Raw genomic sequence first — 14,900 nt, 5'->3', positions numbered from 1 at the left:
ACAATCGAAGCTTGGGTTAGCTAGGTTACAATCGAAGCGCACACGTCCAAGCACGCCGAAGACACGAGCAGAAAATTGCGAGTAGTAAATTTTCTAGTAAAAAATAATCGATTTTCAATTGAATCGATTGTTTTTGCGTGATTAATCGAGTATAATCGATTATTTTTCAAACTCGATTAATCGATTGACTCGATCGATTATTTTTCTTTACAATTGGTTTTTGTTTTTACTCCCATGAACGATGCAATACAACATCAATTTATACGATTTATGTGATTAAAGTATCAATTATTATCATTGTCTTACGTACTAAGTAACTATTTTATATAATAAATGAAAGATAAATGTATATTTTCACCTGGAATTGAAAAATATTATGCATGAAATCATGAAATTATAAATTATAAAAAAATTATTCCGCTATTAAGACTACATACTGAAGTGTTCGAAATTTTTCACCTTGTAAAAAAAATACAAAACAATCGAATATTCGATTCATTTTTACCAATTCAATCGATTCATGTTCGATTCTTTTTTTTTTTTGGACTCGATTAATCGATGCATCGATTATTTTTAGTTCAGTGGCCATCGCTAGTCGCGAGAAACAATTGATCTTCGATTATAATCGATTATTTTCATCACTTGATTAATCGATTATTATTCATGACAATAGAAATCGAATTTTTAGCGTAAATGGTGGCGGCCATACTCATTTGAATTGTAAAATAATTCACGAAATTCATTTCATAATTGAATTAATCATTCAAGTCGTTCGTAATAATAATATATATCAAAGGTGACTAGATTATGTCAAATTTACGCTTTGACTGAATGCAACTAAATGAAGCCGATCAAAGGCGACTGAGACCATAATAGAGAAACTCACAAAAAATTATCGAAATGATCGCACAATCAAATATATTCTTGGTCAATTTAATCGATTATGAACGATTATTGTTTGATCATTGAGCAAACAATGCATCGATTGTTTTTGGCAAAATACCCGTTGGTAGGATTTTCACGGGCAGCAAAATTTTGTCATAATATTTTGCTTGCCCAATAGACAATAGCAGACAATGGTACCGGCAATAAAATATGACATTCACACTCGTTGTCAATGCGCACGAAATGGTACTTCCCTGCTTTAATGGCATTCCTATTGCTAAACTAGAGCCAAACTATAGAGGAAAGTCTGAAAATTTTTATTAAAATAATAATAAATAATAATAATACATCGTCTACTACTTTATACTCATTCGGTGTCTTCAAAATAAAGTACAAATATATAGGTATTCCTCTCCATTTTCGCCATCGTTGAAATTCCACCGATATGGATCCCTAATTATAGGCAATTCAGGGCACAATTCCACTCTGATTGTGAGTAGCTCCGAGTTTCGGATTAAAAAGTGTTTTTTTTTTGTCAAGTGCTCTTAATTTATCCTCAGCCTCAGAATGGAATATTTTTATGTTATCGTGAGTTTTTATCGGATGACGCAAACAGGGTCGTAGAGTATCAGTAGTACGTTCTGATTGAGAATCGCGAACGTTGACCTGATAAAAGTATTCTTGGAGTTGGGTCAAGAGGAACACGTGAACTCAGATTATGATATTCTAAGTTTTATGATTGTGGATATCTGTGAATTGCAATTCAAACTATGACTGATACCAAGAACACTTTGCAGTGACAAACAGTTTTACAGTTTTCGAACAGAACTTGCCGTGGTAGCAGATATTATTGCGATTAGAATAATCCTGCATGAAATCTAATATATATTTTATATTAAGATAGTGTTAAATTCTACGCGCAGTATATTATACACTTGGGTTGAAAATGGATTTTGCAAACAAAGTCGCACTGATTACCGGAGGTGCAGGTGGAATCGGCTTTCAATCTGCTAAAGAACTTTTGCGTAATGGACTCAAAGTACGTATATCGTCATTCTTGTAACAATTCATTGTCCCTATTTCTCTATCCATTCATAATCGTTATAATATATTGTACCTGAAATCAGCAAATCGTCCTCGCATTTTATACTTTAGTCCCATTCTTTTTTTTTTACGCTCCAATCCAACGATGCTAATCGTTGAAATTTTTGACAAATGTTTCATTTCTTACAATGTGTGTTGCCTAACGTATAGCACGTGGCCATTCTCGATCTGGCGTCATCTCCAGGTGAGGAATTGGCTGATAATTTAAACGCAGAATTTGGCAAAGGACGGGCAATCTTCGTCAGCTGTGACGTTACGAAAGCCAACGAACTCGAAGGTGAGGCCACGTAGTTTATCACGCTGGAATCACGTGGAATTAAAGTGTTTAGAGAATTATTTGTAAAGATTTTCGATTGAAATATGGAGGAATATTTCTTAACTTGAGTAATTACCGACACTTCGATAACTACTCACATCATCGAAATTTCATTCCAGCCGCATTCGCCAAGACCGTAAACGAATTCGGTGGACTCGACATAGTGATCAACAACGCTGGTATACTGAACGAATCAAAATGGGAATTGACGATCGACATAAATCTAGTGAGTATTTAATTCTGTTACGTATTTCGTAACGTCCAACTCGACTATTCTTCAAGCAAATGGGCCATCCATATTAGTCGCAGTTTGCAGTAAGTTATGTAATTTTAATTAATATCTAAATATATATTTCTTATTTAAATCATTTTCATTCCTTATTTGGTTTTCTACGTAAAGTATGATGTTTGGAACTAGAAAATACAGTTTCTATTTTTCATATTCTAGTTTTTTCAGTCCTATTTTTTAATTTTACATACATATCTATCTGAGATTTAGAAATAAGCTAATTACTGGCTCAGGATCGAAGCATGATCGTTCGCTTTTTGATCCTCTCAGATCGCAGTCGTGAGAGGAACGATGCTGGCTTTGCAATACATGGGAAAGGACAAGGGAGGCAAGGGTGGCGTTATTGTGAACACCTCTTCAACATACGGTGTCGATCCTGTCGCCTGGTCGCCAGCTTACGCCGCGGCCAAAGCCGGTGTCGTAGGCCTGAGTCGATCTTACGGAGTAAGATTCAAATGAATTAAGTGTACCAGTTATCGATACCTTCAGACCCAATTATTAATCATTTTATTCTCCAAAATTATAAATTTACGTCACAAATTATAAATATCTCGATGCCTGAAACCAATTGCTAGATGTTTAAACATTACAAATTTATTTTTTCGTAATTTTATGAATCAAAAAAGGTCAATCATTGGGAAAGGGCCCGGAATACACCGGGACATTCCCTTGAAACTTGAAAATCAATTGCGCACGCACCAAATGATTTGTTCTCATTGGTCGGCGAAATCTTCGCGCAGCGATATTCTTGTCTGCGATGCAGGCGGGCCAACGTACAGAAAATGTACGTTTGAATTTTCAAAAAGCATAAGCATTAAATTCCGACCGTTCTTTGAAGAATCAACTTTCCGACCCAGTAACAAATGTCTCAAAACCTTTCCGAGTCACTGCCTCAATTATTTGAGATTCTAACCTCGAAAATTCGTATCAACTGCATCTTCGCCAGAAGCAAAGTTGACAGCTGAAAACCCGGGATGGCCAGCCTGCACGAACAGCCGATAAAACTCGCGCATGCGCGGTTGATTTTTAAGTTTCAAGAGATTGTTCCGATATGGTAAGAAAGGTTTACCTTTCCGAAGCTATATGTCTTAACTCAAACCGTTGTTTACTGTTCTTGCAGCTATCATATCACTACGATAAGACGGGCGTTAGGGTCATCACAATGTGTCCTTCGTTCACAGAGACTCAGTTATTGATCGAGGCTGATGATAGCCGTCTGTTATTATTCGAAGACGCGAAAGCTGCTCTGAACGAAATCAACAACGGCCTAATGCAAAAGTTAGTATGCACAACAGCGATGTAAGCGATACGAACAAGATGTTTTGATCCTTGTCATCTTACATCATATGTATTACAAAGGGGCCGTTCGTAAACTATGTTAACATTTTTAAGCTTTTTTGACAACCGCGAAAACAACGCTAACGTTCTCGAAGAAAGTTTTATCTTGAAATAAAAGTGAGACGAAAAATACAACAAAATTAGAAAAATAAATGAACGTTACGCAAGATTGCAAACCGTGACGTTTCACGCCGATGAGATTAACAGGTTTCGCTTTCACACTTCTTATTTTTTTCCTCAGGCCAGAGAACGTTGCAAAGGCGTTCGTGTATGTTATTCGAAATGGAAAGAGTGGCAGTATCTGGCTCGCCGAGGGTGGAGATCCGGTTCGTGAATTTACGCCGAGAAGCATCTTCGACAAAGCAGCACTGATTTAATATTTCTACGTACCATCCATGCGAGGAAATCTGTTTTTGTTTTTTTTTTTTTTTTACCATGACCATCACCTGCTAATGTTTTATTGCTGTACAATTTTTACCCCAAGCTATCGGCAATTGCCAGACTTTTGAAACACATACCGATATACGTATATTATTGAGAGTGAAATGTAAAATTTTCATAAAACTGTGTAATGGTTAAATATATTTTCAAGCTACTTTGTATCTACTTTTACGAATTAATGAACATGATTTTTGACTGACTATTAGCTATTCGTTTTCCTTGAAATCGAAGGTTACGATAACTTTGCTTTGTCTATCTTCACGTTTCTATAAGGGTATGATGCTATTGTTAAACGGATTCATCTGAGGAGCTTGATGATAATGTATCCGTGGTATCAGAAGAAAATCCGAAACTAATCACAGTTCTAGACTGTTTAATACCAGGCCTAGCACAGGTTTTGGAATTTTGTAATTCTCTTGGACAAGGTCAAAATAGCATCATGAAGCATCTCGTTCTCATAGTATATCGAAATTACATTCGTAGGACTAACAATCTAAGAGAAATTTCAAAAATGTTTCGATGTTTATTAGCGACGTCAAGCAATGCGATAAAATATCGAAATTGAATAGCTATATTGGTATGTCAGATAGAAAACGATTGTAGTACTTAAGATTTTTCGTCTGTGATCGCGTCTCACGTTCTTTATTAATCTGCGTTCTAATAAATATCAAATGATTTATTTGCTTTACTTTAAACCTTGACTACTTTTCATCTCGAAGAAGAGTCACGAAGTATAATCCTACCATGACCCAACTGTAACAAAAATCTTCACGTGGAATTGCAGTGGTGGTGCTTATTTGGGGGTCGGAAAAATTTTCATTTGAACGCCCTGTGGCTCTGTTCCAAAGAAACTTGACATAGTTGTTTGTTATAATGATAGGAATGAACCTAGAAATTTTCAAAATTTCATTATAATTTTATAATATATTTCTTTTAATATATATAAGCTTAATAGCATCACTTTTCCTAAGCTTATATGTAAGGGAACAATAATTATAAAAATTTGAAATTTTCAGGGCTTGTCCCTACCATTATAAGCAACAACTCTGTCAACTTTCGAATCGGTTTCTTAATTTATACGGCAGTCATAAAAAAAATAATAACTTATCATAAAAACTACATGTATTTTACATTTAAAACTTTCGAAGCTTATAAGCACGTGTTTCAGTTGAAGTAGAAGCTTGAAACCTTGCACATATTTTTTTTTAATGATTTGGAACAGATCTGGGGAAAGGGGGGGGGGGGGGGGTTCGAATGAAAATTGTTCTGACCCCAAAATAAGGATATATTGCATAAACAAACGCGTCATTCTGGTATTTTTAATGCTTCATATCTCATCACATGATAATTCAAGCGATACAGAATGAAATAGTTCTTGAATGTTTGAAAAAATGGTGATTTTTTAGTAAAACTTTTTTCCACGAGCTGCAATATTTAAGTTTTCTTTTTTCCAAGTATAAGAAGCTCATTGGATTTTGACTTCATAACTGTTTGAACATATTCCATAAACCTTGAAGCTTATCCATTGTTATTACTTGATAAAAAGCATAGCAGTTCAGGAAGTACAGCCGCTGCGAGCTGATACTGAGTGGAAAAAAACGTTTTCCGTTATTGAAAGTGTCCATAAATTACGTAATCGAATTTTTCAAGGTTTTTGACTCCTCTGCTCCCCTTTTGTCATCAAGTGTGTCAACGAAGAGTTGATGGAAACTGTAAATTATAAATAATTCTTCATGACTCGAAACATGAAACGAATAATCGAGCAAATTTCAATCCTTCAGAAATTGTGTGGTAGGCACGAATCGGTGATGCTGGTCAAAGTTTAGACAGACCATTGAATTGACTGGTCGGATTTGAGAACGGTTAAAATTGTGATTGTTCGAAACTCCGAGTGGTTTATCGGACTTTCAAACTTTGGAACTTCGATTCGCGTCGTAATTTAGGTCTTGCATGGTTTATATATTCAATGATAATTTCTGATATCAACACAATGACGGAATGTCAGCAATTCCTGACTGTTCTTTAATAAACACAAAGGTATTTCGATAACAAGCTGCGCAGAAGCGTGTCTCTTGATAACTCGACAGCTTGTCTGAATTACTCAAGAATTTGTTATTGCACTTTTGTCCAAGCTAGACCGCACGTACCTCGTGAAAAGAAGTGTTGCTTTGGTACGTATTTCTTGTATTCTTGCACATTATAGGTTTACTCGAATCTTTACTTCCATTTATCCAACGAATATTTGTAGTTTTACAATAAAATACTTCACAGTCTTATCAGATTTTGAACATAATTAATGGGGAACTCAGTAATTGAATCTCTAGCGGTATCGCTACCAAATGCATACAAAATATCGGTTAATTTCCGGGTTAGGCTAAACACGACTGTGAGTCAGAGCGCTACTTTTATGAAAGCATACAGTGTCTTATCGGTCTTTACATTTTCAATTTTGTCAGAGGAGACATGCAGGTAGAAAACAAAATTGCACTAGTCACAGGGGGAGCCAGAGGAATAGGCTTCGCCTACGCAACGGAACTCTTGCGAAACGGAGCTGCGGTAAGTTGTGAAAATAAAGGGGGGCGAACGAATATCACCTCCAATATTAATTAGAGTCATATTTCAATATTCCTCGCTACGATCCGAAAAAATTAAATCGACCAAATACGATTTGGAGAATTCGAAATTTGTCGGTGCACGGATCGAGCGGATATAAAAAGTGACGGTTGATGAAGATTGTTTCATTTTTCACCCTCCTTCGCGTGCAGCACGTGGCCATCCTGGATTTAGCAACGTCTCCGGGTCTAGAAGCAGCGAATAAATTGAACGTCGAATTCGGCGATGGGCGAGCTATCTTCATCGAATGCGACGTGACGAAGGACACCGAATTCAAAGGTGACGTATCTGCGTCTATTGTAAGATAACTTTGCACGACGGTAAGAATGAAACCGAACGATTTCGCATCCCTTGAAAATTGCCTTTGGCTATAATCCAGATATTGTAAAACTATATTGAAACGTTGACTTTTCCTCGCGTGATTAATTTCGTAATACATGAAACACGAATTTGGCATCAAATTTCAATTAATCTAAACTCCGTTACGTCTTGGAATCAAGCTGCGTTCGTCAAGGTGATCGAGGAACTGGGTGGACTTGATATTGTTATAAACAACGCTGGCATAGTGAACGAATCGCAATACGATCTGACGATTAATATTAATCTCGTAAGTACTTCACACTCTCGGCAGTAATTTGTCATTTAACGTCGTATGTGACCGACTCAAATATCCAATTAAACAGCGATATTCGGTTGAATAGTGCGATTTCCGGTGGTACGCGAAAAATGGTTGCAATTTAATCACATTCTTTTCAGACCGCCGTGGTAAGAGGGACGATACTGGGTTTGCAGCACATGGGAAAGGACAAGGGTGGCAAGGGTGGCGTTATAGTCAACACCTCTTCTATCTATGGTCTCGACCCGGGGCCTTGGCTGCCAGTTTACGGGGCGACCAAACACGGGGTTGTTGGCTTGAGTCGATCTTTCGGGGTAAGATTCACTACATAAATGTTACATAAAGCTGAACTATTTTATGCACAGCAAGTGAAAATTGTCGGTTTGCGCTTGTTGCAGTTACCGTACCATTACGAAAAGACGGGGGTTAAAGTGCTGGCGATGTGTCCGTCGTTCACAGACACAAAGTTATTAAATGAAATCGGTGACTGTACGGGTCCTTTCGTGGACAAGGAAGCGGCTATGAATGACATCAAGAATCAGTCACTTCAGAAGTAAGTGAAACCTCACTCCGTTCGAAGGAATCGTAATCAATCACAAGCATGATTAAATACGACTGTTGAATAAAATTTGTATATCAGCACAGAAACGTGTCTTTAGACGACTTAACAGCATGTCTTAGTTACCGAAGAATTAGCAGTCACGCTCAAAAATGAGATCGCGCCAAGTGATTTTCGATATTTTTCCATTCTCAGGCCGGAGAACGTTGGCAAGGCTTTGGTGGATATAATATCAAGAGGAAACAGCGGCAGTGTATGGATTTCGGAGGCCGGAGAGCCGGTAGCGGAGATTTTCATCCCTGACCGTTTCACCCTCGTGGCCTCGTCGAGGAAGCAGCCTTGACTCGTGTTTTCGTTCGACGCGTGAAGTAAAAACCTGCGTTACTCTTGCGCGTCTTTATTGTACCGTTGCACATTGTAGTTTGACTCAAATTTTTGCTGCCAGATATCTGGAAATGTTCGAGGCTCTTCAATAAATTACTTCACAGTTTCACGAGATATTAAGCAGAGATATTAACCGGGAACTGAGTAATCGTTATAAAATTTATGAAAAATTACATAGCATCAGTTCGTTCCGGCATGAGGGTAAAGACGATTGTCAAGTGGCGTGCGAATTTTGCGGATCCCTCGCACATACTGTGCACACCTGACTATCGGCCCTAATTCCCAGAACCTTGATCCAGCAGTCTTATCTACTTTCTGGACTCACTCACGCTTCCTTCTTCTCATCCGACTTAAATCGTAAGGAGCAATATGTTACTTCCGCATGGACAGGATTTGAAATGTATGAAAAGTCCTGGGTAGTGCGGCATATAGTATCAATTCATACCAGCCATTCCATTTTGAGAGGTGATCGAAATATTGTATTTTCATCATCTAATACATCAATTTATAAGACGCGTATAGATTACCATAACTGGATGTCCAGTTTATACTAGCATTTAAACATAATGAGCAGGCATTTTCAATGTTCCATATCTTATCAAAAAGTAATGCGAGCAATAGCTGATAAAGTTGGAGTGTACGAACACTGCAAATTCGATAATATCTTCACAGCGAATTGCCCGATTAGAACGCAGTTGGAATCGGCGAGTGAAGGCAGTAATTTATTCCCGCAGTTTAAAATTATAAAGGTACGTAAAGAACAAGTAACTTTGTAGATGGATTTAAAGGATTCCGGCACGACGCCTTGTTTACAAACTTTTAGCGAGATTCTTGTATCTTCTGAACATGATATTCATATACAACAGGATTTGACGTTTTACGCGAAAAAAAAGATCAGTTTTGTCAGAAGATATGCAGATAAAAAACAAAATTGCACTAGTCACAGGAGGAGCCATAGGAATAGGTTTTGCCTACGGAACGGAACTGTTACGAAATGGAGCTGCGGTAAGTATTGAAAATGCAAAGAAGCTCAGCAGTTTATACCCTTGCAATTTTAGTCACGTGATATAATAATATTGCTCGTTATCGGTCAGCGACAACTCGGTGAAATTAAACTAATTTGCACGTATGTACATACACGACGTCGACAATTTGCAATCCGTCGATGTATAGATAAAGCAGATACGATTGGTCGGTTGGTGACTGTTGTTTAATGTTTCACGTTCCCTCGATCCACGCTTAGCATCTAGCTATCTTGGATTTAGCAACGTCTCCGGGTCAAGAATCGGCGAATAAATTGAACGTCGAATTCGGTGATGGGCGGGCTATCTTCGTTATCTGCGACGTGACGAAGGACAGCGAATTCAAAGGTGATAGAACAGCGTGTAACACTGAAATAAATATTCGCGACTAACGGAATGAAATTGAGTGAGATGAAATCCCTCGGAAATCAAAAGCCAGGGGCGCAGACTTTTTCAAGACTCCAGGGGATGCAAAAAGATGATCCATCTTGATGAAACACATTTTAATTCGAGAAGCTGATCACTTTTATTAAAAATAAAACGAACCAATGGTAAAATGTTGAAAAAACCGATGAAGTTGGGTCACTAATAAACTTCTATCGCATCAGTTTCTTAAAATCATTCGCAACTTAGTGCAGCCCCGGAGTCGGTTATTAACACGCAGACTTTCCCTTGTCCAATGAAATTTTCAATACACGAAACACGAATCCGGCAGCAGTTTTCAATGAATATAAAATTTGTTAAATTTTGGAAAGTAGCTGCGTTCGCCGAGGTCATAAAGGAACTAGGTGGACTGGATATAGTGATCAACAACGCTGGTATAGTGAACGAATGGCGATACGACCTGGCGATCGATGTTAATCTGGTATGTAATGTATCTAAAATTCTCTGCAGTATTTTGTTACTCAATGTTAAATTCATTTCGTGATATTCTGTTCAGACCGCCGTTGTAAGAGGAACGATGCTGGGTTTGCAGCACATGGGAAAGGACAAGGGTGGCAAGGGTGGCGTTATTGTCAACACCGCTTCCATCTACGGCCTTGAACCATCACCCTGGTCTCCGGTTTACGCGGCAACGAAACACGGGGTTGTTGGCCTGAGTCGATCTTTCGGGGTAAGATTCGTCACGTAAATGTTGCGCGAACTCCAACAATCGTTCATGCGCTTGAGGTGAAGACTGTCGTTTCACGCTTGTTGCAGTTACCATATTATTACGACAAGACGTGTGTCAAAGTTCTGACGATTTGCCCGTCATTCACAGACACAAGGTTCTTAAGGGAAGCCGGTGACTGTCTGGGTCCATTCGTGGACGCTGATGTGGCTATGAACGACACCAAAAGCCAGTCGATTCAAAAGTAGGCGAAGCTTCACCCTGTCAGAATGAGTATTGGAACCATTATTGATCGTGACTTTAAGAATAAGACATTTATCGGTGACGTGCGGTGTAAAGGAAGATTGAACCTGCTTTCCTTCATACTTGCCAAAGACTTACTGTTACACACTGTAATTGTTTTCTCAACTGGTATCGCATCCATTGATTTTCGACTTCTTTCACTGCTCAGGCCCGAGGACGTCGCGAAGGCCTTGGTGGACATAATATCAAGAGGAAAGAGTGGCGGTGTATGGATTTCGGAGGCCGGAGAACTCGTCTCCGAAGTTTTCATCCCTGACCATTTCACTCTGATGGCTTCGTCGAGGAAGCAGCAATAATTAATCTATTCACTAAACACCTGCGATGGAGACCTGCGTTTATTCGTACTTTTGGATATTCTTGTTTCACTTCCGCGTTTCTCCAAAAATATTAATGGGTGCTTTGAAGAATCCAGCTGCAATGGTTCGGTTCATTTGGGGGGGGGGGGGGGGGGGACGTCAAATTTTTATTCAGTCGAACGCAAGATTTTGATTATCTCTTCATCGTTAATTTTGTGGGGCTTCTACAAGCGCATCGAATGATATTGAATAACCGAACGATTAAGAGAAAAAAAAAACAACGAATACGCGTTACATAAAATAACGAGTAAAAATAATAAGATCAATTTTCTCTTTTTGTAAAAAATATATTAAGCCATTCTGTCATCAGATACACGATCTTTTACCCTTCACAGTGTTGCATAATTCGCCAAGCGTTCACAGGTCGAAGGGTATCGTGTAAATTTCGTGTCGATAACGCTTCTGTTCAACAGTAACAATTTTGCTATCTTATATAATTGGCTGATGGATGTGATACTGTTTAGTATCCGTTAAGTCTTTCTCGTGGTTAGAAAGAATTCTCGACAAAAACTTCCAAAGTGGATATATATTTGTTTAGAAATGGATTTTACCAACAAAGTTGTTCTGCTCACCGGTGGTGCGATCGGTATTGGTTTCGAATACGCCAAAGAACTTCTGCGTAACGGAGTTAAGGTAAGTATTTATTCGGTTCAAGACTTATTGACGAGTTATCACTATCAATCTACTGAATATGGATTTGAACTATTCAACTGCCAAAAATCGCCGAATGCCGTCGAAAAGTAATTCAATGTTTTTGGTGTCTCGGGTGAACATTTACTTTTGAAAGTATGTGTTTTGAGTATTTTCAAGGTCAAGGAATCCGATGATGACCATACAAAGATATAATACTTTCCGTGCTTTTATACAATTTTCAGCCCTCGAAATTGAAGAATTTTTTATATGTTTTTATAATTTTCTCAAACGGTGTTATAGAACAAACTATCGCCTACTTTTTTCGGTATGAATTGTTCTTTTGACAAACATTGAATAATAATATTTTTTGTTCCAAGTACACAATTTCAAGTACTAACGAGTAATTTTTCTAATATAAGCTATAGTTATACTGTATAATAAACGACATTGACTCGTTAAGGTTATATTTCACTTTTCCTTTCTCTCTGCACTTGAACACTAACGTAGAAACGAGTTTGTATAAACAATTTTGTAATTTACAATACATTAACACTGGTAACAGCATTTGGCCATCCTGGATTTGCCAACTTCGTCAGGAGCAGAGACAGCGGATAAATTGAACGGTGAATTTCGAAATGCGCGTGTAATTTTCATCGTTTGTGACGTTACAAACGACAACGAATTCGAAGGTGAGCAATAACAAACCGACAATGTACACATGGGTTTAAATCTACTAATCGTTACATCTGTCTGTGAAATTTTTTCCAAGCCGCGTTCGCGAGGACTGTCAAGGAGTTCGGTGGACTAGACATCGTGATCAACAACGCTGGCATACTAAATGAAAAAAAATGGAAACTGATGATCGACATCAATGTGGTGAGTGGCTAAAAATTCAATGCCACGTAAAAAGCAACGATCAACAATCAGTCCATGCCTGCTGATCAAGTAACTACTTTCTATCGTTATTCATTCAGACCGCCGTGGTGAAGGGGACGATGCTGGGCCTCCAGTACATGGGCAAGGATCAGGGTGGAAAGGGTGGGATTATCGTAAACACAGCTTCCATATTTGGACTGGATCCAGTCGAATGGTTCCCAATTTATGATGCGACCAAGTTTGCGGTCATTGGCCTGAGTCGATCGTTCGGAGTAAGATTCGCGAAGAACATTTCACCATCCCAATAACCAATGTGAAACAATCAAAAGCATTTACACAATTCGAACATGACAGTGACAGTCGGTGCGGGTAAAAAATCGGAGAAAACAAAAGTCAGAATGGTCAGAATTCCGAACATAAATACATCGAAAACTCACAATCACGAAAGTACAAAGTGATGACTCTTCACTAAGCCAGAAATAATAGAAATAGAATATAAAAGCATTGAAATTTGAAGTTGTAGAATTTAGAATATACAACTGGTGAAAATTCGGAAAGGCCGTCGGCAGAATGAGGCAAATGCAATTGCTCGCAAACAAAAAAAAATAACAAATAAAATTTTACTTAAAATTTCTGACAGCATCTGTTCTCTCACATTTCTTATTCGAGTTTATTAAATTCGGAATTCTGGCCATTCTGATTTTCAATTTTTCTGATTTCTTACCCCCGCCAAGCGACAGTCTCATTTTACCTTCCGCTCTCAAACTTTGACGGTGACAAATTTTCTTTCACGTAAAATAATCTGAAATTCTTCTTCAAAGCACCGACTCTGATACCGTTTCAGTTACCCTATCACTACGAGAAAACGGGTGTCACAGTGCTGGCAATGTGTCCCGGAGTTACGGACACAGCTTTGGCTGCGGGGGCTGGTAATGGTTTGGGGTCTTACGTGGATCCGAAATTGGCCATAGATGGATACAGGAAATTTCCATTGCACAAGTTAGTGAAGCTCTGTTTTTTACGATTGACAATCGGACGGATCACCGACAATTGAGCGTTTATTGTGCACGCATTCTCACGCGTAAAATTATATCAGTGTCGATGTTTAACTGCGGAGGATCGGATCGCTGATTGATTTGGGAAAAACTTTTCGTCTTTCAGGCCGGAAGTAGTAGGAAAGGCTTTGGTGGAGATCATCCGAAAAGGAAAAAGTGGCAGTGTATGGATTTCGGAGGGTGGAAAACCGGTTACGGAAGTTTTCATTCCCGACAGATTCGAATTGATTGCCTCTTCCAGGAAGTAACGCTAATATTGATATTCGTCGACGAAACTTGATGGGATAACGCCTCTATAGTTTTTTAGATTTTTTTCAACCCGTTTTATGATAAACGATCGAAAATATCATCTTCATCACATTCAATATTTTCATCCATTATGAACAATTTCATCGATAATGTTTTTACAAGGCACATTGTTTGTTTTTTCTGAGCAATTTCTTTCGCTATTATTGCTTTCCAAATTATCGAAATCACTAGTTTCTTTCAAATCTTCAACGATCTCTGTGTTGAAGAATATATCATCAAATTTCGTTTTAATTATCCGTTGAATAGTTTTCTTTACTTACTCCCACTGTTCTAACATTTCAATAGTTATCTTCATTACTAGAAAAATTTCTTTTTCTTTGATCTTTATCTCTTTCTTCTTGTATTACAACTAATTGTGATAAAACAGTTTGAACCAAGCCTTATTTTTGAAAAATCTATCGCAATCATTGATTCTTTAACACGACATGGAATTTGTTGTACAATAATATAATTAATTTCGTGACCAGACATTTTCGTGTAAAAATATTGTGCCTCTTTTACTAGTTTTAAATAACAATTTCGCAAATTACCATCGCTTTGTTCAAATCTACCCTGCGACAATCAATTTTTTTTTCTGATCTGACTTGCATTGAATAAACTCTTGAATAAACGCTACTTTAAACCGATTATAGTTATTAATTCTACCTCTTCGACCATCAATCCAAACCTTTGCTCTACCGCAAAATATAT

General features: G+C 38.0%; 3 protein-coding genes across 3 annotated transcripts; all 3 read left to right on the top strand.

The window, feature by feature from the left end:
- Positions 1–1,653: 1,653 nt before the first annotated feature.
- LOC124187205 (15-hydroxyprostaglandin dehydrogenase [NAD(+)]-like) lies at positions 1,654–4,578 on the top strand. The gene is made up of 6 exons (XM_046579568.1): positions 1,654–1,924; positions 2,140–2,266; positions 2,425–2,531; positions 2,865–3,038; positions 3,715–3,872; positions 4,174–4,578. The coding sequence occupies exons 1-6, from the start codon at positions 1,832–1,834 to the stop codon at positions 4,307–4,309; spliced, it is 795 nt and encodes a 264-aa protein (XP_046435524.1). The 5' UTR covers positions 1,654–1,831; the 3' UTR covers positions 4,310–4,578.
- A 1,808-nt stretch (positions 4,579–6,386) lies between these two features.
- On the top strand, positions 6,387–8,659 carry LOC124187204 (15-hydroxyprostaglandin dehydrogenase [NAD(+)]-like). Its single transcript, XM_046579567.1, has 7 exons — positions 6,387–6,544; positions 6,830–6,929; positions 7,139–7,265; positions 7,487–7,593; positions 7,743–7,916; positions 8,001–8,155; positions 8,357–8,659. The coding sequence occupies exons 2-7, from the start codon at positions 6,837–6,839 to the stop codon at positions 8,502–8,504; spliced, it is 804 nt and encodes a 267-aa protein (XP_046435523.1). The 5' UTR covers positions 6,387–6,544; positions 6,830–6,836; the 3' UTR covers positions 8,505–8,659.
- Positions 8,660–9,164: 505 nt separating this feature from the next.
- LOC124187068 lies at positions 9,165–14,837 on the top strand. The gene is made up of 13 exons (XM_046579317.1): positions 9,165–9,294; positions 9,412–9,550; positions 9,789–9,915; positions 10,326–10,432; positions 10,508–10,681; positions 10,768–10,922; positions 11,130–11,274; positions 11,812–11,970; positions 12,533–12,659; positions 12,740–12,846; positions 12,945–13,118; positions 13,691–13,845; positions 14,008–14,837. Exons 2-13 carry the CDS (start codon positions 9,458–9,460, stop codon positions 14,147–14,149), a joined length of 1,665 nt encoding a protein of 554 aa, XP_046435273.1. The 5' UTR covers positions 9,165–9,294; positions 9,412–9,457; the 3' UTR covers positions 14,150–14,837.
- The last annotated feature ends 63 nt before the right edge of the window (positions 14,838–14,900 follow it).

The sequence above is a fragment of the Neodiprion fabricii genome, chromosome 7 (genome assembly GCF_021155785.1).
Source record: "Neodiprion fabricii isolate iyNeoFabr1 chromosome 7, iyNeoFabr1.1, whole genome shotgun sequence".
Taxonomy (NCBI): Eukaryota; Metazoa; Arthropoda; class Insecta; order Hymenoptera; family Diprionidae; genus Neodiprion; species Neodiprion fabricii.
The sequence above is the reverse complement of the archived record's forward strand: the minus strand, read 5'-3'. Positions and strand labels throughout refer to the sequence as shown.